A 27,921-nucleotide genomic window follows, 5' to 3' on the forward strand; every position below is an offset into this window, starting at 1 on the left:
TGTGAATATCTTGTGTTTGTAAATCAGCTGGGTTTGTGCATTGCCAATGGAGTGACGTATTGAAAATGTAACCTATGAAGAACATTTTCAAAAGGATTTACGCACGTAAAAAACTATTGTAAATTGCTACTTTTATGCTTGTAACTCCTTTGAAAATTCACTCCATAGCACTGAATTTTCAAAAGGTTTCACACACTAAATTCTTTTATATATGCTATTTTTACTTATTTAACTCCTTTAAAAAATACACTCCTTGCTGTACATTTGCTTATCTTCCATGGATATTTTCTGATATTTTTTAGACTACAGTTAAGTTTTTACCAACATGTGAATGTCATGGCCTTTGCCTTGAATGAAATTAACAAAAACATCTCCCTACTGCCCAACATCACCTTGGGGCTCTGGATATACGACTCCTGCAATGCCCCATCCAGGTCCTTGCAAGGTACAATGTGGCAACTCACCGGAAACAATGATCCCATTCCGAATTATGCATGCAGGGGGTCATCTCCATTAGCTGCAGTGATTGGAGATAACCAGTCTAAGATGTCCATAACCATAGCTCAACTACTGGGAGTCTATAAACAGGCACAGGTATGGATCAATTATAATAAATTATGATATATCCTGCTGCTCTGGCAAGTTGTAAAGACAATTTCAATGCATTGCTTGCTACCCTTAAAAAGCCAGACTAAAAATGTGGTTGTATGGGAAGTCATTATGGTTGCTATTACTTATTGTTAAGAATGAGAATGGATGGATGTACTTGAAGAGATTGATCACCTGTGTTCTAATGGACATGGTTAAGGCCGAAAATATTTAGTGTGTCCTGAGATACCCTGTAAGAAAAGTAAAAAATAATTTGTTATCACTCTTATAAATGCTGATGAAGCGTAATAAAAACTAATTAATGCTGTTGGTGAAATTATTCTAGATCAGCTATGCCTCAACTGTAGCCACTCTTAGTGATAAAAGTCAATTTCCCTCTTTCCTCCGCACTGTTCCAAGTGATGATTTGCAGTCTCTGGGCATCGCCCGGTTGATAAATTTCTTTGGTTGGACATGGGTTGGAATCCTCGTTGAGAACAATGATTATGGACTGATTGGGAGTCAGATGCTAAAAGAAGAGCTGGTCAAGGCTGGGGTGTGTGTTGCTTTCTATGAAATCATCCCCCTGTTTTACTCTCAAGAGAAGATGCAGCGCATTGTGGAGGTGGTGAAGAAGATGACAGCAAGGGTCATTGTGGTCTTTTCCACTGCCGAGAATCTCTATCTGATGATGCTGGCAATTGCAAAGAGTGACATATCTGGGAAAGTCTGGATTGCTTCAGATGGCTGGGGTCCTTTTCCATTATTTAATGAAAAGGATTTTTTTAAAATTCTGAAAGGAACTATTGGAATCACTGTTCCTACAGGCAACATTCCAATGTTCAAAGAATACCTCTATAACCTTCATCCTTTAAGAGCTACAGAAGACATCTTTGTTGGGCAATTTTGGGAAGAAGCCTTTGGCTGCAGGTGGGCTGACCCCAACATGGACCAGGCCACTCTTCAAGAACTAAGCAGAGAAAGGAAACTCTGCACAGGGAAGGAAGACTTGAGGACTATTGATAATTATTTCTTTGATATGACAAACCTAAGGTCCACTTATAACAACTATAATGCTGTGTACATTGTGGCCCGTGCCCTACATGCCATGTATACCTGTGAACCTGGAAAAGGACCTTTCTTCAATGGGACATGTGGTGACATCAAGCACTTTGAGCCTTGGCAAGTATGGGCCAATTTTTGCATGTGATATGTGATTATAAGTATGCATGACCTGTAGAGTTCACTAAAATTCAATTGCAGGCAGTGTGAAGTAAATTTTTAAAAGGGCATTTAACTGCAGAAGAATGTGTACTATAGACTTTTCAGCCTAGACAGCCTTGACTTGTCTTAAATCACCAGCTACTTGTATACATAAATGAATAATTATTTATTAAAATTTATTAATCACTTTACAGATCCATTCTCGACTGCCCAAGGAGATGTACACAATTATAAATCATAAAACAATATAATACAATTCATAGCGATTAAAGAAACTATTTATAAAACATTTCTTTTTGATTATCAAAGAGGCTGAAAGTTGTGCGGATTCTTAAGTTGAATTAAAAAATGATTTGGGTCAATTTTCAAAGGCCCGCACTGTAAAAAGTGGGTATTACACGCATGGCCTGGCCTTGCATGCACCGCACACATATTAAAACGGGCCCGGCTATGTGTGTAAATCCCAGTATGTGCACAAGTGCCAGGCCTCTTCAAAGGGGCGGGCTGGAGGTGGGGTCTGGGTGGGGAGGGGTGGGGAGGGGGCCAGGCCAGCACAGCGCCATTCTACGCTGCCTTGGGGAAGCACCCACCGGCAGCCGGCCTGCGTGTACCGAATACTTCTGCACCAGAGGAGCAGTAAGTAATGAAACAAAAAAAGTAAGTAGCTAGGAAGGGGTTAGAGGTCAGGGAGGAGAGGGAAGGAGAGGGGAAGAGGGAGGAAGGTTAGGTAGGGAAGTAGGGAACTTCCCTCCCAATCTGATCCTTAATTAATTAAAAATTCTTCCCCCATTTCATGTTACTTGTGTATGCACATGTTATAAAATAGTCGCTCCCATGCACAAGCACCAGGAACTGTTCACACATGGACGCATGGCCGCTACTTTGAAAATTGACCCCATTATTAATAATATTTAATGTTTTTATATACTGCCATGTCAAATTGGTGCTCTGTGCAGTTTGGGGTAGATTTTAAAAGAAGCGCGATCAGCCTACTTTTGCTTGCGCATCAGACTCAAGCAAAAGTACGCTGGATTTTAGTAGATACGCGCGGAGCCGCGCGTATCCACTAAAATCCTGGATCGGCGCGCGCAAGGCTATCGATTTTGTATAGCCTGCGCGCGCCGAGCCGCGCTGCCTCCCCCCGTTCCCTCCAAGGCCGCTCCGAAATCGGAGCGGCCTCGGAGGGAACTTTCCTTTGCCCTCCCCTCACCTTACCCTCCCTTCCCCTACCTAACCCACCCACCCGGCCCTGTCTACACCCCCCCCTTACCTTTGTCGGGGGATTTACGCCTCCCGGAGGGAGACGTAAATCCCCGCGCGCCAGCGGGCCTGCTACGCGCCGGGCCGCGACCTGGGGGCGGGTACGGAGGGCGCGGCCATGCCCCCGGGCCGTAGCCACGCCCCCGTACCCGCCCCCAAAACGCTGCCGACACGCCCCCGGAACGCCGCGACGACCGGGCCCGCCCCCCGACACGCCCCCGACACGCCCCCCTCCGAGAACCCCGGGACTTACGCGAGTCCCGGGGCTCTGCGCGCGCCGGGAGGCCTATGTAAAATAGGCTTCCCGGCGCGCAGGGCCCTGCTCGCGTAAATCCGCCCGGTTTTGGGCGGATTTACGCGAGCAGGGCTCTGAAAATCCGCCCCTTTATAGCATATATAAAATGATTCGCGTGTGCTCTGTGCAATTGGCTGCATTTATAAAATTCTATAAGAAATATATTTAAACTCCCCTATTCCCCCCGACTGCTGCAGCCTCTGGAAAAATGCATGAATTCATGCTGTGGGGAGCAGGATTACCTTGGGGGCCCAAGTAATTTATAAATGTAGTCCCCACAACTTGGTATTCCACAGAAAAAAAAACGAATTGCAAAAGGACAAAATATTGAACATGTAAGCAATGCAGAGTTCACAGTTCATGAGATAGTCCAAAAGCACAAAACAGTTACTCAGTTTCTCCCGTCACTTGGGTACGGTACAAATTAAGTTTTCCCTCTCAGGTCCTCATTAAGACCTTATCCATCCCTTAGGCCCCACTGAAGAACAGGAAACTTCTCCTCCTTCATCACACAACTCACTGAGATGGATGATGTATTAGGAGTTCCTCTCCTTCCGATTGGTCTTTACTAGGGATGTGAATCGTTTTTGAACGATTAAAATTATCGTCAGATAATTTTAAAATCGTCCAAAATCGTCAGAGTGCATGATACAATACAAATGCCCCCGATTTATCGTCATAAATTGTTAAATAGGGCACGGGAATTATTTGGGGGAGGGTGGGAAAACCAGCACACCAAAACAACCCCTAAACCCACCCCGACCCTTTAAAACCAATTCCTTACCCTCCCCCACCCTCCCAAACCCCCCCAAAATGTTAAATTACCTGGTGGTCCAATGGGGGGGTCCCGGCGCGATCTCCCGCTCTCAGGCCATCGGCACCATTTTGGCTGCCACTAATTAAAATAGCACCGATGCCCCTTTGCCCTTATAGAAACATAGAAACATAGAAATGACGGCAGAAGAAGACCAAATGGCCCATCCAGTCTGACCAGCAAGCTTCACACATTTTTTCTCTCATACTTATCTGTTTCTCTTAGCTCTTGGTTCTATTTCCCTTCCACCCCCACCATTAACGTAGAGAGCAGTGATGGAGCTGCATCCAAGTGAAATATCTAGCTTGATTAGTTAGGGGTAGTAGGGGTAGTAACCACCGCAATAAGCAAGCTACACCCATGCTTGTTTTACCCAGACTATGTTATACAGCCCTTATTGGTTGTTTTTCTTCTCCCCTGCCGTTGAAGCAGGGAGCCATGCTGGAAATGCATCGAAAGTGAAGTATCAGGCACATTTGGTTTGGGGTAGTAACCGCCGTAACAAGCCAGCTACTCCCCGCTTTGTGAGTGCGAACCCTTTTTTCTTCTCCCCTGCCGTTGGAGCAGAGAACTATGCTGTATATGCATTGAAAGTGAAGTATCAGGCTTATTTGGTTTGGGGTAGTAACCGCCGTAACAAGCCAGCTACTCCCCTCTTTGTGAGTGCAAATCCTTTTTTCCACGTTTCCTCTTGCTGTTGAAGCTTAGAGCGATGTTGGAGTCACAGTAAGCATGTATATGTTTATTGAATAAGGGTATTGTCTCCAGGCAGTAGCCATCATTCTGGCGAGTCACCCACTCTTCATTGGTGGCCTCTTGGCTTTATGGATCCACAGTGTTTATCCCACACCTCTTTGAAGTCCTTCACAGTTCTGGTCTTCACCACATCCTCCGGAAGGGCATTCCAGGCATCCACCACCCTCTCCGTGACGGCAGCTGACGGCCCAAGTGGCAGATTCGTTACCATGTGACAGGGTTTCCGTGCCATTGGCCGGCCCCTGTCACTATACTCTATAATAGGGGCTGATGAGTAAAGATGGCCGGCGCCATCTTTAAAGATGGCGCCGGCCATCCAGTGCTCCTACCATGTGACAGAGGTTGGCCAATGGCACGGATATCCTGTCACATGGTAAGGGCAAAGGGGCATCGGCGCCATTTTATTTTAGCGCAGCTGATGCCTGGGAACGGGAAATCATCCCCCGAGGCCCCCCTGGACAACCAGGTAATGTTAAAAGGTTTTGGGGGGGTCGGGAAGGTGGGGGAGACTAAGGGGGGTCGATTTAAAGGGTCAGGTGGGGTTTTTTTTTAGCGGCACGGGCCTCCCTAAAAAAGAAATTAGCAATGTGAATTGGAATCGGAAACGATTCCAATTCACATATCTTAACGATCAGATTTCCCGCCCCCCCCCCCCCCAGCCGAACCTGATCATTAAGACGATCTGGCACACGATTCACATCTCTAGTCTTTACTCTTTAGCTCATACCAGGGAGAGACACTTGTACTCTGTCCAGCTGAACTAATATCTCCACACAATATCTCTTATCTCTTCAGAAACAGATTCAGGTTCTAAAACTTCAGAAATTATCTTAATAACTCCCCCTATGGTACAATATTATACAGCACTTCTAAAACCTATCATCTCTGGTGAAAGAACCCACCTTTCACTCACAATCTCCTTCACACCTACCATTGTTGGAAGGTTCCTAATGATGAAGCATAGCACCATATCTTGTAATACATAGGCAGTGTATACATTAATATATATATATATATATATATATATATATATATATATATATATATATATATATATATATATATATATATATATAGTCAGACATAACAGTAGTCACATATTGGTTGAAACAGAGTAGATAAGTAAATCAATCAGGTATATATCAAATAAATATGCTGCCTCCATAAATAGGTAGGCAATAAGCAGTAAATATCAACACAAGAATAGTTAAGAGCTAAGTGCATATGGCAGGTGTTCTGTCTATTCCTGGGAACTCTCTGGATTTGGCCTGGAGACTCCAGGCCCCAGAATTGAAAGTTACCTGGTCCATGCAGGAAGAGAAGAGGAGGAGTGTGGGACTCAGATCAAATGGCTGAAAAAAGGAATAGCATCAACCCTCAAGCAGAATAAGGAGAAAGCTGATCAGCCAGGTCCCTAAGCAGGAGGTGGAAAGTGTAAAAGAACAATCGACCCCTACACAGTACCAGCCATTAGGGATGTGCATTCGTTCCCTATGAATTGGCAATCTGCAACGTATAGTGCCATATTCGTTGTATTCGTGGGGAAGTGAAATGTATCGCGATTCCCCACGAATACAACAAATCTTCACCGAATTATTCAGCCGTCTAAAGGAGCGAATTTAAACAAACCCCCCCACCCTCCTGACCCCCCCAAGACTTACCAAAACTCCCTGGTGGTCGGCCCCTATGACATAGTGAGGGCAAAGGCTATCGGTGCGATTTTGAATACTGGCAGCCGATGGCCCGAGTGCAGGAGGTCGCTCCCGGACCCCTGCTGGACCACCAGGGACTTTTGACAAGTCTTGTGAGGGTCAGGAGGGTCCCCCAAGATTTGCCAAAAGTCCCTGGTGGTCCAGCGGGGATCCAGGAGCAATCTCCTGCACTCGGGCCGTCAGCTGCCAGTAATCAAAATGGTGCCGATAGCCTTTCCTCTTACTATGTCACAGGGGCTACCGGTGCTATTGGTCAGCCCCTGTCACATAGTAGGAGCACAAAATGGCGCCGGCCATCCATTGCTCCTACCATGTGACAGGGGCTGACCAATGGCACCAGTAACCCCTGTGACATAGTAGGTCAAAGGCTATCGGTGCCATTTTGAATACTGGCAGCCGAGGGTGTGAGTGCACGAGATGGCTCCCAGTCCCCCCGCTGGACCACCAGGGAGTTTTGGTAAGTCTTGGGGGGGTCAGAAGGGTGTGGGGTTGTAGTTAATTCAATTTTAGCCGGGGAACGAATACCCATTAACGCATTAACGTATGGGGGCTCCCCTTGCCGAATGCAACGTATCTGCCCCGACGAATATGAATCCCGAATGCAACATATGGCGTCCCTCTGCACATCCCTACCAGCCTGGGCCCAATGAGGGGGAAGGAAATTCAAATAGGATTGTTGGCACCTGTTGGGGGGGGGGGGAGCAGATTGTGATCTATTCCCTACCTCTCGCAGATGCAGAAGAAGCAGGAGGAGATCTGTGAGCCTGGAGGAGGAAGCTTTTTCTCTGGTGGGTTCGGGATGAGGAGAGAGAATGACTGAGCATGTGTGTGAATGAGAGAGAGAATGTTTGTGTTTGGATAAGAGAGTGAAATGAGTGAGTGAGCATGTGTGAGAAGCTGTGAGTGTGAAAATGAGGAGTGAGTGTGTGTGAGAATGATCATTTGTGTCTGTGAAAGAGGGAATGAGAGAGAATATATGTGCGTGTTAGTGTGTGTATGTATGAAAGAAAATGCACAAACTACTGCAGCACCCGCATGCACCCCCCCTTTCTAATTCACAGTGATCTCAGGATTAATTGAAATCAGAAGCCCCAGGTATGGTTCTACCATGTGTGGTAATGTGGAAGGGAGGAATCACTCAATTATTAAATAATGGGAAAGCTAATCAGAAAAGTCAATCCTTGCAGTTTTTTTCTCTATCCTAGGTAGTCTTCTCTGGCTCTCATGCCCTTTGCCATAGTTTCGCACAGTTTAGGGACCAGACAATAGAAGTCCCTGTTATTAGGTTTGGTTAGCGTGGCCTGGGCAATGGATGGGATGATGAATGGAGAGTTTCATCAGGAGCATATAGAATCACCTGATTTCTATAAAGTGAGCACATTGGCAGCTTGTCTGCTATGCCTGTACATTTTTTAAAATAAAAAATATACCTGTAGAATTCCCAAACACACTTCCAAAATGCTTTGTGGATAAGCTCTTTACTATGCGGCTAAAAAGATAAATATGGTGAAAAATTTGTACGAGCTTTCGGGTAAATAAAAATCCACTTATGCAGACTCAGCAAATCCATCACAAGTTCTGTGCAGAGATCTGACCAGCTCTTTGAAAATGCCCCCAATTATGTTTTCCAAAACCTTTCCTTCTTTTTGATGAAATAATGCCCTGATTTTTAGGAAAATTCTAGGCTTCTCTCTTTCTTTGCATGTTATGATAAATTTTATTGCATAAATATAAAGTTTATCCAAATAATTTACTATACACCAGCTTTAGAGATACAAGAGCCTTTTCCAGTCAATCTGACAAAAGGCATCACAACCTGCATTGAACCCAGTTTGTCCAGGACATATGAGATGACTGAGACTCTATGCAAAGATGTCTGCAAAGAAGCCACAGGAGAATCCTACTCTAGAGCTGTTTACAGATTTCTACTGAAAATTGTTGCATTTGCTGCCCTCAGTCAGGTCTGCAAGTGGCTTATTCACCCCCACTGCTGCCACTTCCTGCTCCTGTTTCCCAGTGCAGCCTTGGAATGCCATGATCTCCAGTGTTGCCTTTTCCCCCGGGTCACCCCTGCTGTCTCCATGTGGCCCTGGGGCACCGCTGTCTCAGCCCGGCTTCTTGCGGCCTAAGCTGCCACTGCCCTGATGCATTGGAGCATGGATTGAGCTCCCTCGATGATGCTGACTCCATTTCCTGCCAGGGTTCTGTTAGGCATGTGCATGCTCAGCCCTCTTGAACATTTAAAGGGCTTGTGATGGGAAACGCTATGTGGCCCTCCCTAATGACATCTTTGCCTCCTCATCTAGTCAGCCCTATAAAAGGGCTCTTCAATCTGCTGTTCCTCACCCTCAGAAGGAGTTGCTTTGTCCTGGAGAACCTGTCCCACCTCTTCGCTCTAGGAGTCTTCAGAGTTTAAGTTCTTCGTTCCTTCAGGTTTACCTGTTCCTTGTTCTTTGTGGGAGCTCCATGTTCTTTGTTCCATGTTCCTGGTCTATTGATGGTCCCTGTATCTTCTGCTTGTTCTTGATGTCAAGTCCCTGATGTTCCAGTCCTTGTCTCCAAGTCCTGCCTTCCAGGTCTTCTCTCGTCCACTTTTCCAGGCATGCCAGTGTCATGTATGCAACCATCCCATGAGTTGTGTAGGGTGCCTAATGGCACAAGGCCAGTCTTCTTCGCTGATGAAATCTCTGGAAGTCCCTTGTTTTTAAATGCCATGGCCCTGTCCCTGGTTCTGATGGTGATGGTGCACTACTAAACGATGGTATAGAAAAGTTTTAAATAAATACATAAATAAATAATAAACTCCTGCAACCTGAGTTCATGAATCCTGTTCCCGGTCATTGGAGCCCCTTGCTCAGCTTCCATCCATGTCCAAGTCTAAAGTCCAGAGTTTGCTTCACTTCAGGCATGGTCCATGACCAGCCCACAGGTTGTGTAGGGTGCACAGTGGTGCATGTTTCTTCCAGAGTCTTCATCATGTTTCCTGTGCCAAGTATTCATCATGTTTCAAGCCCAGAGTCTGCTCCGTATTCGGCATGGTCTGCGACCAACCCATGGGCTGTGTAGGGCATGCTGCAGCATAGGGATCAAACTGAGTCTGAGTTCCATATCTTTAGTGCCTTTGTCTGAGCTCCATGTCTTCAGAGTCATCTTCTGTCCTCAACCTCTGTCTGTCCTGATACACAAGCCATTCCCAAGCATCAGGTCCAAAAGTGCTTTCAAGTAGCTTGAGGGCTACCCCAGAGACCAGAATTGCGTTGCTGAATCTCACTCCTGTGCATGCAGATAAGTAGAGTCTCCGAGTGTTCCAAGTCTCCTAGAGCTTCTAAGCTTCTGTCCAGTCCATGCCTGGATGTGCTCACCTACCCACAGAGTGTACCTTGGATCCTTGCCCTAGGGTTGTACCGTGGTCCAAGGGCTCATGCTCTCTCCAATGATCGGGCCTTGAGTCCACTCGCAACAAAATTATAATGGTCTATGGTGTGCTTCAAGGAAACAAAATCAATTAAAGAGAACAATCAATGAGAAACACCATTGCAAATCTCCTCCTTTACCATCTCCCATTGCTTATAACCACAGTATTGTTGGAGTCCCTCCAGTCATAGGAGCCATCTTCTTGCCTTCTGTAGGCTTAAATTCCAACCATGCCCTTGCCCCTTCCCCCAAGATGAGCCTATTTGTCTTGTGAACCACATATTTGGCCAAGAATGTAAGTCACACCTCCCTTGGAATGATATTAGCTGCCCCATTCATGGAGTGCTTTACCTTGGATGGTTGAAGTCATTGTTTCTAAAGATAGGCTTCCTGGTCGGTCCCATATCTGCTGATCAAGTTCTGGTTTTACAACATTACATGTGAAGACCTATTCTTATTTCTCCTGGAAAAACCCAGATACCAGTAAGATCAGGACTGGACCATCTTAACTGGCAATAAGAGAAAAAATTGAAAACCTTATTTGCAGTGCACAAAATATTATTACGGCAAACAAAGTATGTATATACAAATATATATATATATATATTTATTTAAATGCTTTTCTATACTGGTATTCGTGGGTACATCATATTTACAGAGAACATAATGCAATACATATAATAGGGAGAATAGAACTTGGATGAAAAGTAATGAGATATCAAGGGCTGGGTAACATAAGGGGAAAAACACTATGTAAGTAAGAGCACGGGAGAGTGCAGTATGCAGAGTTTGAGGAGCCGGGGAGGTATAAGAGAGAAGAAAATGGGCGAGGGGGCCTAGGAGGATAGGAGAGATAGGGGGGAGGGAACAAACCTGAATAGGGAGTTCTAAAGGGGGGCAGGGGAGGGGAGAAAGGTAACTAAAGGGGCGAGGGAGGGAGGGAAGGATGAAAGGTGGAGGATAGGGCACTATTCAGGGTATACCTGTTTAAAAAGCCAGGTCTTTAGTTTTTTCTTTAATTTCTGGGTGCATGGCTTGGCTCTAAGCGGAGGTCCGGGGGCATGGAGTTCCAGAGGGCAGGTCCTGCAATAGATAGGGCTCGTTCTTTCATGGAAATGAGATGAGTGGTCTTAGGAGAGGATATGTGTAGTCTACCTTTGTAGGCTGATCTAGTGGGTCGGTTGGAGATGAGGAAACGTTTTGTGAATAATAGATAAGGTCTTATAAAGGATACAAGAGGAAATAGGAAGCCAATGTTCTTTAAGGACAGGGGTAATATAGTCTGTTTTGTGGGTGCTGGTAAAAATTCTAGCCACGGCATTTTGTAGCATTTGGAGCGATTTGATGGAGGAGATGTATATATACAGAGAGAGAAAGAGAGAGAGAGAGAGAGACTTCATTATTGGTTCCTGCTGGTGAGAATGCACAGCGGGAGGAAGGCTTAGCCACGGGAAATACATTTTCAAATGTGATCCCTACCGAGAGGCAATCTGAAGAGGGGGTCTGCCCGCGTTTTCAGACACAGTGGATTTTTATTGAGATGTGCATTTCTCCTTGCTTGACTTTCACATTCCTTCAATGTATTGAGTTTTGAGTTAAATTTGCTTCTGTTTTCTCTCCTGATGTTGAGTGACCTTTCTACTTTCATTATGTTTGAAACTCCCACACCAGTCTAGTATATTTATTCATCTAATTATTTTTTTAATTAATTGTTTATTTATTTATTTATTTATTTAAAATCTTTACCGTCGTTACGTTATATACCATCACAACGGTTTACATACAGGCACGATAATTAAAGTAGTTAAATGTGTGCATTCTAACAAGTGCAATAAGGTTCGGTTACATCATGTCATAATAAATCTTATTTGTTGGGTGAGGTAAGTCTTGACCGTGTATACCTGACAGTTACTTTTACAGGTATAAGTCCAATTCATCTGTAATTAACAAATCAATTGGCGTTTTAGCCCATATACTCTTGGTTTCTCTCCCGTTAGATGAGAAGCCTACCAAAGATCATCGGGTGTTCTTTATACCAGGGATTCCCCCTGAAGCAGCCGCTTTTGTTGTTATAAGACCCTTGTCGGGGCAATTGAACCATACCCAGGAGGAACCCCTTACCTATTTGTTTTCTGATTTATTGCAAGCAATTTTTGGATAATAGACTGGCTACTCATTTTTTATACTTTCCAGCATTGTCATTGTGCTTAAATGGTTTTTGTGTTCATTATTAGGGGTGTGAATCATGTGATCGATCTTCTTAACGATCGATTTTGGTTGGGGGGGGGAGGGAAATTTGATCATCGTGTTTTTTTGTTTTTTTTTAAATCATTAAAAATCATAAATCGGGGGAGGGCGGGAAAACCGGCACACCAAAACAATCCTAAAACCCACCCCGAACCTTTAAAACAAATCCCCCAACCTCCCGAACCCCCCAAAATGTTTTAAATTATCTGGGGTCCAGTGGGGGGGGGGGGGTCCTGGCGCGATCTCCAGCTCTCTGGCCACGGCTGCGTTGATAAATGGCGCCGGTGGCCCTTATCATGTGACAGGGCAAAGGTAGCGCTGGCGCCATTTTGGTTCCTGGCTCCCGACGTCACGCGTGCAGGAGATCGCTCCTGGACCCCCGCTGGACCCCCAGGGACTTTTGGCCAGCTTGGGGGGGCCTCCTGACCCCCACAAGACTTGCCAAAAGTCAGCGGGGGTCCAGGAGCGACCTCCTGCTCGCGGGCCGTATTGCCAATTTTCAAAATGGCGCCGGCGCTACCTTTGCCCTCACTATGTCATACTCTATATTTGAGTAGTATGTCTGTTTCTCAGCTAGAAATGCATTACAAATTCTGGATAAAGCTGTCAAGGCTGTCAAGGCTGAAAACACTGTACACCCATGAAATCAGGCCGTCACTGTGTAAAATCAATGCAAGCATGTCTCCTTTTCTCCACACAGCTCCTGCATTATGTATGGAAGGTGCGATTCCAGAACACCATGGGCCGGGAGATTTTCTTTGACCAAAAGGGAAACCCTCCGGCTGCTTATGACATTCTTAACTGGTACCTGACTTCAAGTGGCTCCTTTTCCAATGTAAAGATTGGTCACTATGACTCAGGAGCCGCCCGTGGCCGGGACATCATAATCAACACCAGCGCCATCACGTGGAGTGAAGATTATGCACAGGTTAGATGACCCCCTGTCTTCATACAAAACTGATTGACAAGGTGCTCAGTAGTAATGATGGGAGGAACCTTCTTTGATTGAATGAAGTACAATTTCAGTCACATTAACATTTTATTTGATCTTTTCAGTCAATCAAATTCAGCTTCAGATTGCTTTGAATCTGACTCTGATTTATTTTTAATTAATTAGAAGCTGTCTGGGACCTTTAGCTCAGTAGTAGAGTCACCACCCCAAAATCCAAAGTTGCAAGTCTGTATCATGGAAAGGCTTCTGTGGGAAGAAACATTGCAACAGTCAGAAGTAAATTTTATTTATTTATGTTCCTCCTTGCATTACACTGTAGAGTGGTACCCGGCGCGCACAAATGTACACCCGAATTTATAACATGTGCGCGCTACCGCGCGTATGTTATAAAATCCAGGGTCGGCGTGCACAAGGGGGTGCACACTTGTGCACCTTGCGTGCGCCGAGCCCTAGGGGAGGCCCGATGCCTTTTCCCGTTCCCTCCAAGGCCACTCCGAGGCCTTGGAGGGAACTTTTTTTTTAGTCCCCCCACCTTTCCCTCCCTTCCCCTATCTAACCCACCCCAGCCATACCTAAATCCCCCCCCCACCTTATTTCGCCTCTGGCAGGCGTAACTTGCACGCACCAGCTCGCCATCCCCCCAGCACAGGCCGCTGTGCAGGAGGATTCTGGCCCGCCCCCGAATCGCCATCACTCCCCGGCCCGGCCCCGAACCGCTGCCACGCCCTGGGCCGCCCATTCTTTAAAGCCCCGAGACATGCGCGCGACCCGGGGCTTGCGCGCGCCGCCGAGCCTATGCAAAATAGGCTCGGCGGCGCACAGGGGTAGGTTTTCGGGGGTTATGCGCGAATCTTACATGCGTACCCCTAAGGAAGTCATTTACTAAGCAACTTCCTGCTGCTTTGTAAATCCTGCAGTATTTTCCCCGGCAGTAAAATACTGTTGGGAAAAATACTTTTGCATTACTTGACCCCAAAATGTCACACAAAGGTGTCCCCAGGAATTTGGGAGCTGGCATGTCTGAAAGGGACAGATCAGCTCATACTAACACCCTCCCAGATGTGTAAAAGCCTCTGGGATCTCTATACACCTCCTGTTGCCCATGAAGGCAGCCAATAAGTAATTAAAAACATATTTAAAGGTTTAATCCTCTGGGTACAGGCCCTGCCTAACCCTAACAATTTTACTTAAAAATCATCCCCTCTCCTCCCCCTTGGATGCCGGCTCTCCATCCAAGCCCATCATCTGGATCTTTCCTGGACTATGATAGAAGTACTGATGGTGTATTAGGTGTCCAGAGTGCCTCCTAAGCTCTGGGCCCGGCAGTAGACGTTTTTCAAAATAGTCCGGGCTGCCCCTATCAAGTGAATTTCATAATACTGAACAGGGTTGCGAACCGGCTCCGTATTTTCAGGACAGGTTCATCCAGTCCTGGTTTTACTCCCCTGCACACAGGTACTTATAGTCTTGATTTTCTTTTTTAATTCTTTAAATTATAACAAAGCTTCCACTTTGTAAAAGTAACATAGATGTGGAAAAAAAACCCAAACACATTAGCAATAATTTCAAAAGAAACAAAAACATCTGCATTAGTCCCCAAATAAGAAAACATGGGGGGGGGGGGGGGGGGTGAGGGGAAAGAAGGAAATATTGGAGAAATTATATCAGAAAATATTATATCACATTAGGAAATGGCATTGCCTGAAATATCCCGTACCATAATTATAGAGATGACAAATTAGAAATTTCAGTCGGATTTAACAGTTTCCTGGAATCAACAAAGGCTTTTAACTGTTCAGGAACATAAAAAACAAAACAATCTTTAATATATTTCACAATGTATTTGCAAGGATACCTAAGAAGAAAGGCGGCACTTATTCCTTGGATTTCTTGGCGCAAAGCCAAGAATCCCTTTCATCTTTCCTGAGTCATCTTCTAACTTTTTGACCCATAAACAAATCATTGGAGTTCCTAAAATAACTTTTTTATTACTGAACTCAAATCATACTCTGTAAAGAAATGGAGAAATTACCTGATAATTTCGTTTTCCTTAGTGTAGACAGATGGACTCAGAACCAATGGGTATAGTGTACTCGTGCTAGCAGTTGGAGATGGATCAGATTTCAATCTGACGTCAGTCCCTAGTACATATACCCCTGCAGGAAGTGCAGATGCTCAGTATTCTTCCTTGCAAAGCATTGTGGATATATGTTTGACTGACCGATTGGTTAATTTGATTAACTTGTATAACTTCGTAACTATATAAACAATATAACTTGATTAACTGGATTAATTTGAACTGGTCGATTGAGTATAGCTGGAGACCGCCAGGGAGCTCAACCGGAAAGTGTCGACACCCAGCCGGGTGGAGACCTAGGTAAACGAAAAGGAGGCTTACCCTTGAATCATTTGCAATTCCATGCGTGACGGCAGCCAAGGGCGGGCTGCTGAGTCCATCTGTCTACACTAAGGAAAACAAAATTTTCAGGTAAGTAATTTCTCCATTTCCTAGCGTGTAGCAGATGGACTCAGAACCAATGGGATGTATAAAAGCTACTTCCAAAACGGGTGGGAGGCTGCCTGTGACCCACTCAGTATTGCCCTTGCAAACGCCGTGTCCTCCCGGGCCTGAACATCTAGACGATAGAATCTGGAGAAGGTATGGATGGAGGACCATGTCGCCGCCCTGCAAATCTCGGCGGGTGACATCATTCTTGTTTCTGCCCAGGATGCTGCCTGGGCTCTGGTCGAATGGGCCTTGATCTGTAGAAACGGAGGTTTCCCTGCTTCTACGTAAGCCACCTTGATGACTTCCTTGATCCATCGGGCTATGGTTGCCCGCGAGGCTGCTTCCCCTAGTCTTTTCCCGCTGTGAAGGACGAAAAGGTGGTCCATCTTCCATACGGGTTCTGACATTTCCAGGTATCTGGAGAGGATTCTGCCAACGTTGAGGTGACGCAGACTATGGGCCTCTTCCGAATTCTTCAGGGCTCACGCCTACGGGAGCGAGATGGTCTGGTTCAGATGGAAGTGGGAGACCACTTTGGGAAGGAATGACGGTACCGTGCGCAGCTGGATGGATCCCGGAGTGAACCTAAGAAAGGGTCCACGGCAAGACAGCGCTTGTAGTTCAGAGATGCGTCGCGCTGAACAAACTGCCAGTAGGAAGACAATCTTCAGGGTCAGCTGATGGAGTGATAGCCCTCGAAGAGGTCTGAAGGTGGTTCCAGATAGAAAGTTCAAGACGAGGTTGAGATTCCACAGAGGTACCGGCCATTTCAGAGGTGGACGAATGTGTTTGACTCCTTTCAGGAAACGTGACACATCCAGGTGAGAGGCTAGGCTATCGCTCTCGCCCCTGGTGCCGAAGCATGCAAGTGCTGCCACCTGTACCTTGATGGAGTTGAGGGACAATCCTTTCTGGAGTCCACTCTGTAGGAACTCCAGCATCACGGGAACTTTAAGTGAATGTGTCTTGATGTCGTGATCTTCGCACCAGGCTTCAAATATTCTCCAGATCCTTATGTATGTTAACGATGTGGAGAACTTGCGTGCTCAGAGGAGGGTGTCTATTACCGCCCCCGAGTATCCGCTCTTCTTCAGGCGAGCCCTCTCAATGGCCAGACCGTAAGAAAGAATTGAGCTGGGTCCTCGTGGAAGATCGGATCCTGTTGTAGCAGGTCCCTGAGAGGGGGCAGGGGTAGAGGGTTCCCTGCCAGCAGTCTTCTCATGTCTGCATACCACGGTCTTCTTGGCCAATCCGGGGCCACCAGAAGAACTAGTCCCTTGTGTAGCTGTATCTTGTGAATGATTGCGCCCAAGAGGGGCCACGGCGGGAAGGCGTATAGTAGGGTCCCCCGTGGCCAGGCCTGCATCAGGGCATTGATCCCTTGGGATTGTAGATCCGCTTGCGGCTGAAATATCTGGGTACTTGGGCGTTGGTTCTGTTCACCAGAAGGTCCATTTCCGGTGTTCCCCACCGGTTTACTATCATCCGGAAGGCTGCGGGAGACAGCTTCCATTCTCCTGGGTCTAGACTTTCTCTGCTGAGGAAGTCCGCCATGATGTTGTCCTTCCCGGCGATGTGGGCGGCGGAGATCTCCTGTAGATTTGCTTCCGCCCATGCCATCAGTGGGTTTATCTCCAGTGACACCTGTTGGCTTCTGGTTCCCCCTTGCCTGTTGATGTAGGCAACCGTTGTGGCGTTTTCGGACATCACCCTGACCGCTTTGCCTCGGAGTCTTTGGGCGAACCGCAGGCAGGCGAGCCTGACTGCCCGCGCTTCTAGGCGATTGATGTTCCATCCTGCCTCTTCTGTGTTCCACTGCCCTTGGGCGGTTAATTCCTCGCAGTGTGCTCCCCATCCCCATAGGCTGGCATCTGTAGTTATCAGAGCCTCTGCTCATGTGGCTGGGCTGCAGCCACCAGTGTAGTTTGGTCCAGACTGTGCCCGGGAGGGCTAAGTGTACGGTGTAGTTGTGCGACCGTGGGTTCCAACGGGACAGCAGTGAGTGTTGTAGAGGCCTCATGTGGGCCCTCGCCCAAGGGACCACTTCCAGTGTGGATGCAATCAGCCCTAGGGCCTGCAGGTAATCCCATGCCGTGGGGCGAGGGTCGCTCATCAAGGATTGCAACCGGTTCCACAGTTTTGATCTCCTTGTGGGAGTCAGGCTGACTTTGTCTTCCTTGGTGTCGAAGTGGACCCCCAGGTACTCCAACGATTGTGAGAGCTACAGGGAACTCTTGTTCATGTTGACCACCCATCCGAGGCTCTCCAGTAGAGACTTGACTCTGTTGGTTGATTGGATGCTTTCCCTCTGGTGACTTTGCCCTGATTAGCCAGTCGTCCAAGTAAGTATGTACGAGGACTCCTTCCTTCTGCAGTATTGCCGCTACTACCACTATCACCTTGGTGAACGTCCGTGGTGCTGTGGCTAGCCCGAAGGGTAGGGCCCGGAACTGGTAGTGATGGCCCAGGATCTTGAAACGTAGGTAACGCTGGTGTTCCTGATGAATTGGGATGTGCAGGTACGCCTCTGACAGGTCCAGGGAGGTGAGGAACTCTCCCGGCTGTATTGCCTTTATTACGGATCTCACGGTTTCCATGCGGAAGCGGGGGACCTTCAGGTATCGGTTTATGGATTTGAGGTCCAGGATTGGTCGGAACGTTCCCTCTTTCTTGGAACGAGAAAATATATGGAATAATGACCAGAGTTTATCTCCTGAGGAGGTACCGGAGTTATGGCCTCGAGGTTCAGTAGCCTGGCCAGTGTAACTTCCACTGCCGCCTTTTTGGTGAGGTCGTGGCAGGGTGACTCCACAAACCTGCTCGGGGGGGTGCGTATGAAGTCCAGGTAGTACCCTTCCCGGATGATGGCTAGGACCCACTTGTCCGAAGTTATCTCGACCCATCTTTGGTAGAATAGGGCCAGTCTGCCCCCTATGGCTTCCTTGGATGGGTCGGCTGATCTCATTGAGGAGCACGGCCGGGCCCTGAGCCCGAGCTGTTTTCCCCTCTTGTTGTGCTTGTTCCGAAAGGACTGGTTCCTGCCCGGAGAGCGGGGCGCCTGGTAGCTGGCTCCTGTATGGGTTGAAGCGCTGCGAGCTTCTGCCCCTGGAGGCCCTGGAAGGCTGTCGCTGGGCTCTCCTTGACTTGTCTTCTGGAAGGCGCGGTACTGGGGATTCGCCCCATTTGCCCGCCATCTTTTCTAAAATCGCTGCCGAACAGAAAGTGTTCCTTTGAAGGGCATCCTTGTGAGGCGTGTTTTGGAAGATGGGTCGGGCCGACCAGCTTCTGAGCCAGAGCTGTCTCCTGGCCGCCACCACCGATGTTACTCCTCTGGCCGCTGTGCATACGAGGTCTGAGGCTGCGTCCATTAGAAAGGATAGCGCTGGGTCCAGGATATCTCCCGGGGTGCCCGTTCCTGTCCTGGGATAAGCAGGCACGTGTCACCAAGGTGCAGCAGGGCCGCAATCTGAAGAGACATAGCGGCCACGTCAAATGACTGTTTAAGCATGGCTTCTAGCCGCCGGTCATGCGTATCCTTGAGTGCTGCTCCTCTCCCTCTACCGAATGGTGGTGCGCTTGGAGACTGCACAGACCATTGCATCCACTCTAGGGCAAGCGAGCATGTCTTTGGTTGCTGGATCCAGGGGTACAAGCTGGCCAAGGCCCGCCCCCCTTTAAAGGCAGAGTTAGCTGTTGAGCGGCTCGCAAGAGCGGGAAATGACGGGAGGTCTGTCGAAGGCCTTCCAGAAATGGGTTCTCCTCGGGATCCCCCTGGGTTTCTGAAATCCGGAATCGCCAGTTCTGGCCAGACTTTGGGAGACCAGATCCGGGAGCTCCTCCCTTGTGAAGAACCGTCTCATGGTTCGGTGGGGTTCTGTCCCCGGGGGGAGTTCTCCTTCTTCTAGAGGTTCGACTTCTTCTTCTGAGATGTCTGTACCCCCAAAGGTGGGACTACTTGGCGGTAAAAGCCTATGCCTAGGTCTTGAGGGGCCTGGAGCATAGGGGCCTCCTGCGACGTATGTGGTTGGTCCGCCCAGGAATCCGTTTGCATTCGGACAAAGGCGTGAATCCCCTTGAAGAGTTTCCACCCAAGAAATAGACGAGGGGTCCACATTGAGTGGCGCTGCTTCCCTGGGAGCCTCTGGCTGAGAGGGAGTCCCGCTGGGGGTTGCTAGCTCCAGGGAGCCCCCTGAAGAGCTAGTCCCCGCCCTGGGCAAGACTGAGCCTGTGGTGGATCTCCCAGGGCCTCCTCGCATTGGGTGCATAAGGCATCGGCTTCCTGGCTCTGGGAGGCCCTGAGTGGGCATGCTGAGCAGAGGCCTAGGGATTTTACTTCCGTTATTGGAGGGTGTCGAGGGTGCCTGCGCGTACATGTTTTCGCACCGGAGCGCCTGGCCGCATGCGCGCGTATCTATCTGTGCGCTTAGTAGCCGGGGTTTGTGCGCGTATCTGAGTGCTTAACCCGGGATGTGCGCGCGGGTAGTCGAGTGCGCGTAGTCCGTGCGACTGGACTTGCGCGCGCCGCTTATGCGTCCAAGGGTTCTTGTGCGTATAACTTACGCGCAGAAGTAGGTTTGGTGCGCACAGGTAAATTGTGTGGCGCTCGGCTGGGTGGCGATGTGAACGGCGAGATTAAGGCCAAGATGGCGATGGCGACGGCGACCATGCGGGCAAGATGGTGACTACCTCAGAGGGGTCTCCACATGGAAGGCCCTTGCAAATGCCGGGTCTGGCCCATCTAGGGCAATCAACCGGTGGCGCTGGCTTCGGCCCTTGCCTGCGTTCTTCCTCATCCTCGGAGCCGGCACAAGTTAAAAGATTTCTACCTTACCTTATCTTCGGCGCTTCCCCGGTCTCTCGACCCGGGCGGTGCTCCGGCTGCAGGGGGAGAGGGGCAACTACCATTCACCGCTGCTTTTGAGGGTGCACCCGCTGCTCTCGACGCGCCCTAACTCCTCTCGCTCGGGGGCTGTAAGTCCTCGCTGCGATTCGTCGGCCGGCCGGAACGAGGCTGCCACTATGCCGCGCCCGAGTCCTTTGGGGGCTAGGTCCCGCCGCGATTCGGCCCGCCGGACCGAGGCTCACCTCGAGGGATCACGGAAATCACCTCGGAATCTCGACTGGGGGAGGGACCTGAGGGTATCACCCGCAGGAGAGCGGGGCTCGTCTTCAGTAGAATTTTCTTCTTTAAATTTGGTTCCAACGCTCTGAGAGCCGTGCAGATAGCTCCTAACTGCTATGGAGACGGAAAATACTGAGGATCTGCACTTCCTGCAGGGTATATGTACTAGGGGCTGACGTCAGATTGAAATCTGATCCATCTCCAACTGCTAGCACGAGTACACTATACCCATTGGTTCTGATCCATCTGCTACAAACGCTAGGAAAACATCTTTTCTGTATATCCTTGTGCACAGTGTGCTGTGCTCCAGCCATCAAAACAATACTCTGACCCTGAATAAAAGCAATGGTGCCTAGTGGAAGACGGAGAAAAGGTGCAAGGAGGAGGGGGATTCTGGAATGTCTAATACAAAAACTAAATTAATTTAGAACTTACTGATAAAAACAGCCTCTTTTGCTTTTACAAAATAAAACAGGCTCTTTCTTTCTTCCTTACTTCTCAAAAATAATAGTATGGTCTGGATTCTACTTATTACAGAATTATCGATTTTAAACATTTTAAAAATAAATAAGGGAGAGTGATGAAATGCATTTTCCTTTTTCTCTGTTCTGTGCTAACTGCAGGTAGCACAGAGGAAGGCACATGAGGGGTGGGTGGGAGTAGTCGCTTTTCTCTCTGCTACACAAATTCTCTGCTGAGATGAAATTATAACCTTAGATGAGATGTTTTCTTTTTTAAAAAATGGTCTCTTCTCTTTTCTCAAGCAGTCTGAGTTCAAAGGAAGGCGTGGAAATTAGTAAACACAAAAAGAAAACACTGGCATAAAAATGTATGGCTTGTTGCAAAAAGAAAACAAAAGGATTTTCTTTTTTATTATTTTAATGACAGAAAACAGAAGGAAATTGATTATTGATATAGACTATCCTTTCAAATCCCATGGCTGCTTACTGAGCATGCTCATTCCTTCCAACATGGCTGCCCTCCGTGCTCTCACCTAGTAAACAAAAAGGTCTGAGCATGTGCAGGGATGATGTCATGGCCTGTGATGTCATTCCAAGATGGCTGCCTGCAGCATGGTTCACAGCGTTATGATTGAAATGCACTTTGTTTTATTTTTACTGTGCATGCACAGTCATGATGTCATTTCTGGAACCTCCTCAACAGCTGCCATCTTGAAGGCACATTATTTAAGAACATAAGAACATAAGAAAATGCCATACTGGGTCAGACCAAGGGTCCATCAAGCCCAGCATCCTGTTTCCAACAAGCACTCTCTGCCAACTTGAAAAATGTATAACTGGTTCCAATCTGAGTCATCCACAAATGCCAGACATAGGGTGCATTTGGAAGTGAGGTAATAAATAAGGGAGCAAAAGGGGAAGAGCGTGGCCAGGGATAAGATGGATGTCAAAGGACTGGGGCTAGGGAGAAGAAAGGGGTGAGCTTAACCCAGAAGTAAACATTGATTGGCTGAGATGGGAGTCCAAAAAGGAAAAATAAAGTTATGTGTGTACATACCAGCCTAAAAAAAAGACAGGCCTGTTTATTAGAGACAACACATCAGAATGAACAGAAAAAGAAAATACCTAAAGAGAAAAAATATTCACCCAGGATGTCTTCTTGTTGTGGAAGGGGTTACGTAGACTGAGGCGGGGTTGGCACAACCTGCAGAGAGGAGACTTGCAGGTCCCCACCATGGTAGGTGGACCTGGTCGGAGCAGAAGCCCAACTGGAGCTTCACCAATACCAGCCCTCATTTCCCTTAGGTTGAGCCCTTGGTAGCTGAGGCAGGCTGGACTTAGGCACGGGCATCTGTGGAGATGAAGATGCAAAGCTTGGTAGATGAGGCAGGCCAGCATAGCAGGCCTTGCAGTCAGGTCAAGCCACATTCAGGACTGGTGATAGGCAGCGGAGTCTGGACAAGGCATAGGTCGGGGGCAGGCAGAGTTCAATCGAAGATGAGGTACAGGCTGTGGTCAGTGGTAGGTGGAGGTCAAGTAGTGTTGGGGTCCAGTCCAAAGTCAAAGCCAGAAGATCAAACTGAGGGAGAAGATGAAGAGGAGGAAGGTGAGGGGCCACAGGAACAGGAGGAGATGCAGAAGACAGAAGGAAGAATGTCCACAGAAGAGGAGATCAAGAGACAAACCAGACTGCAGGAACAAGGATGGAGTCACAGGGACACAAGCAACAGCAGAGACAGGAGCAGGATTCAGGAACACTGGCAAAGAACTTCTCCAGGAGGAGTCAACCTATTGCCAAGCACTGAAGCAGCATCTGAAGCAAACTTATATATGGACCAGCCTGTGATGCCATCCGAGTGCGCCTCCTGCCCATTCCCACCACTGCCATTTAAATGTGGGGGAATCGGCCACGCGTGTGCCTAGGGAGGCAGGAGAGGAGGGGTCCCTAAAGGCGATCCAGGGCCCAATGTTCCAGCGGTGTCGTACTGCACAAAGAGAGGCCAGCTGGAGTGGTGCGGCTTGGCTTTCTGCCACACTCAGAAGAGGACGCTGTGCAGGGACTGCTGGGAACAGCAGGGAGATGTGGTGTCGGGAGGCCATGCAGCCGGGCCCAGCTATCAGATAAGGGTGGAGGGCTGCGGGATGGGCCTGTGGTCCTCTGAACACAACACTTCTGAAGGAGGAGTACATTCTCACACGTGATCTAGGGAAGCATAAAAGGAAATAAAAATACATAGAATCAATTGTTATGGTTTCATTTATGAAACTGACATAAAAGAATCAATAGTTACAATTGCACAGACAAATACTTATCTGACTGTGTTACTTTTTAGAATACAGGAACTCTGGATTTCTTTGCTCTATGTTCTTGGAATAGTAGGATCTAGGATAAAAAGGAGAAAGTTATAGAATTTATTATAATGTGGGCATTGAATTTGATTAGAAAAAATTATTGTTTGCTGAAAAAACAGAAGTACTTGTTTAAAATACATGATTTATATGATAAATGAATTAATAATTGACTCTAACACATTCAATTTTAAATGTTATTCAGAAAAGGCCAAATTTTAATAACCCGGTGCACGCAAATACCGGGAGGTACTTGCGTGGCCGGGCCGTGTGCGAGCACAGAATGCATTTTCGCAACAGTCCAGCCACGAGTGTATCTCCCAATACGCAGAGAAGTGTCGGGCTTTGTGATAGGGGTGGGCTGGAGGCAGGGTGGGGCGGAGACCACCTGGGACCGGGACCGGGGCCATGAGGCCCTGTCCAGAGAAGCACACTCCGTCTGGCATGCGGAACTTACTGCTGCTTGAAGGAGCAGGTAAGTTTGCAAATAAAAAGAGGTTAGTTAGGGTGGGTTTAGGGATTGAGGAGGTGAGGGGAAAAGAGAGGAAGGTAAGGTAGGGGGTTAGGAAAGGTGTAGGCCTGATCTTGTCGCCATGTGTTTATAACTAAAATCCCTCCATGGACATGTGAGTCAGATCCCGCCTGCACATGTGCGTGCATATTATAAAATCGCCGCATTTATGTGCCGAGAACCACACGCAGATAGATACACGCGCTCGTCTTTGAAAATCTACCCTACAATACTTGTGTTATCTTATGATTACTTCTTATTAAACCTCTACCTTCCCCCTCTACCCCTGAGGGATGTTCGGGTAGGTTTTAATCCCTTTTAGTCCTGCTTAGGTGCCCCAACTGGAAGGAGGGTGTTCCTCTTTACTGGCCCCCCCCCCCCCCCCCTTGTGTGAAACACTCCATGGTACCCGAGTATAAACATCAGATTGCAATACTCAGCCAATGAAAGCGGGAGGGTTGCCACACACAAAGGAGGGAGATTAATCTTGAAGCTCTTTTTCTATGCAACATTTCACCATCCTGTACTATTGAAGCCTGACAAATATTTGATGTTTCTAGCATAAGCCCTCTTTCCTCCAGCTTATTCATTTTGCCTGTCTTAAGCCCCTCTTTGTAGAGTTTATCATTTTAGTAGTCCTTTTCTCTGCTGCTTCCATCCCCTCAGATCTCTTTTCCAGTCTTTTTATTTTCACCCTTTCTAGTGTGTGTGTCTGATCTTATACACCACTCTTATCTGAAATAGAGACACTCTTGGTACATTATTAATAGATAAATTTGCTCTGTCCCCCTCCACATTTCTCTCTGTTAAGGCTCCCGTCTCTATCTGCAGTGAGAGCTGTGGTCCTGGGTTCCGGAAGGCCATTCTGGAAGGGCAACCTGCCTGCTGCTTTGACTGCATCCCCTGCTCCAAAGAAGAGTTTAGTAACCAAACCGGTGAGTGCTATGAAGTCCACTCAGTAGTGAGCATATTTAGAAGGATGGAAGGTTGGTATTAGAGGATACAATGGTTCTGTCTAGGTCAGTTTAATGGACAAAAGCATTACAGGGTATACAGTTAGTTCTGAGCAAATGTTTATAGACAAACATGTTCCAGCATATATATTAAAATCTTAAAAAGTAGATTTCCTAGTGAAGAATTTGCCTTCTGTTTTATTTATTTGAAAAAAAAAATTATATTTGCAAACCAACATTTATGGCTGGGTACAAGAAACATACATAATAAACACAAAGATATCTTCCAATTGATATCAATAAGTCAATAGATTATATCACATACAAACATTGGCCTTACTCAAACTTAGTTAAAGCACCAACTTAGTAGAAGCATAGACAACATTATCAAAAGAATTCATGTATAAAAACCCTGATGTTAAATGGAAGACTGAAGGTGTTATTCCTTAATTACTAACTGGAAATTAATCCCTCTTTATCACCAAAAGCTTGCCTGAAGAATAAGGTTTACACTATCTTTCTGTAATTTGAAAGCATTAAAACATACTTATATCCCCTGTGATGTTTTCCTGAGTTGAAGTCCCTCAGTGGTTTGTAGATCTTACGTAATTCATGGTGTAACATCTTCAAGAAGAGACCTATGATGACCTGGAAGCTAACAATCTATATCTAACATATGCATGGGGTTATCTTTCTGTTGGAGGGGGGGCTGACTGGTGTACATGGATACACTGGTAGCCACCAGGGAGCAATATCTATCATCTGACGCACATACGATGCAAAACAGCACATCCCTAGGAAACACAGTGACATTGACCAATAGAGTAAAGGGGCTGGAAGGGTACATGAGAGGGTAGGTCAGCAGACTTGCAAATATGTGCTGGGTTCAATCGTAATTATCTGTTGAATTTTCAATGGGTGTCAGCAGGTAACTATAACAATTTTTTTAAATGGTTGAACAGAACATAACACAATTTTGAAAGTATTCTGCCTTTCATGAGACTGGTGAGGGAAGAAATATTGCAAGCCATATTTATATGAAACGCTATGGTAAAAAGTCTCATATTCAAGGGATAATGTGTTCATTTAGACTTTATCGTATGGATGTCACCAGGCTGGAAAATAAGTCTTTTTTATTTGCCAAGGTTTAATTTAATTTTTTGATTTACAAACTCCTTTTCAATTTCTAAATGACTACAGAAGGAAGGATTCAAAATAGCAAAGCCTCCACAAGCAAGTTATATTGAAAACACTACAGCATCAGTACAATCATAAAAAATTATACAGAAAACAATAATGACTCTAAAGTCAGGGTACATCGATATATCTTGCATTTCAACAAGATGATAGATACATAGAAAATGGCAAAAGATAAAGAATATCTAAGGTGAATGATACTCCCATTCTGATTTCCCTCAAAGCCACATCTGGCATTTCTTCTTCCTGCAGATGCCACAGAGTGCATGAAGTGCCCCGATGACCAATGGCCCACTAAGAGACAAGATGGATGCCAGAAGAAGTCCATCGAATTTCTGTCCTATCAAGAACCCTTGGGTATGGTTCTGGCTGTTACCTCTGTGCTTGGTGCCCTGATGCCATCTGCTATCCTTGTTGTTTTCATTCAGAACCGCCACACCCCAGTTGTGAAAGCAAACAACCGTGAACTCAGCTACCTCCTGTTATTAGCCCTCATTCTGTCCTTTGGGTGCTCATTAGTGTTCATAGGCCATCCCACAACTCTGACCTGCATGGTGCAACACATGACATTTGGCATTGTATTCGCCATCTGCATCTCTTGCCTGCTGGCCAAGACCATCATGGTGGTCATAGCCTTCAAGGCTACCAAGCCAACCAGCAACCTAAAGTTATTGGTGGGGCCACGACTGCCCAATGTTCTAGTATTAGCTTGCAGTCTGGTCCAGGTCCTCATCTGTGTTTCTTGGCAGGTCGTAGCTCCCCCATTTTACCACATGAGCATGAAATCCCAAATGGGAAAGATAGTCCTTGAATGCAATGAAGGGTCATTGGTTGCATTCTGCCTCATGCTGGGATACATGGGCGTGTTGTCTACTATCAGCTTCATTGTAGCGTTTTTAGCTAGAAAGTTGCCTGATAGCTTTAATGAGGCTAAGTTCATCACCTTCAGCATGCTTATATTCATTGCTGTCTGGCTCTCTTTCATTCCTGCTTATCTTAGCACAACAGGGAAATACACAGTGGCTGTAGAAATATTTGCAATTTTGTCCTCCAGTGCTGGGTTGTTGGGTTGTATATTCTTCCCCAAATGTTATATCATCCTAATCAGACCAGACATGAACACCAAGGAATTCCTAATGGGGAAAGCCACAGGGAGCCTCAAGAAAACAAAGTAATTGCCTTGTAACATATTGGTTAATAAATATCAGAATTTAAATGATGTAATCCTGTTTTCTGAAAATAATTTTGCTTGAACAGTAACCCTAGAAAATAAGAAAATAGCTTGGTTGACAGCAGATCTAAACAAATCACCCCTCGTAAAGTTGAGCATTAGAACTTACAATTAATATCTCTTCCAATCTAGTGCTGCCAGAGATTACAAACACTTCACTGAAAATTTATAAGCATGATGGCATCTCTGAAAGATAAAACTTATCCAAACCCTGTGTGTGCTGGATTAGATCCTGAAGTTCATTTGATCCATCTTCACAGCCAGTTCTCTCTCTGATCCTGTAAACCAGAGTTTACCAAGCCTGTCATGGTGACCCTACAGCCCTT

General features: G+C 46.8%; 1 protein-coding gene across 1 annotated transcript; it reads left to right on the forward strand.

Annotated features, from left to right (window-relative positions):
- Positions 1-546: 546 nt before the first annotated feature.
- LOC115081148 (extracellular calcium-sensing receptor-like) lies at positions 547-27,562 on the forward strand. Its single transcript, XM_029585654.1, has 4 exons — positions 547-594; positions 935-1,774; positions 13,011-13,238; positions 26,589-27,562. The coding sequence occupies exons 1-4, from the start codon at positions 547-549 to the stop codon at positions 27,537-27,539; spliced, it is 2,067 nt and encodes a 688-aa protein (XP_029441514.1). The 3' UTR covers positions 27,540-27,562.
- The last annotated feature ends 359 nt before the right edge of the window (positions 27,563-27,921 follow it).

This window comes from Rhinatrema bivittatum, chromosome 19 (genome assembly GCF_901001135.1).
Source record: "Rhinatrema bivittatum chromosome 19, aRhiBiv1.1, whole genome shotgun sequence".
Lineage (NCBI taxonomy): Eukaryota > Metazoa > Chordata > Amphibia > Gymnophiona > Rhinatrematidae > Rhinatrema > Rhinatrema bivittatum.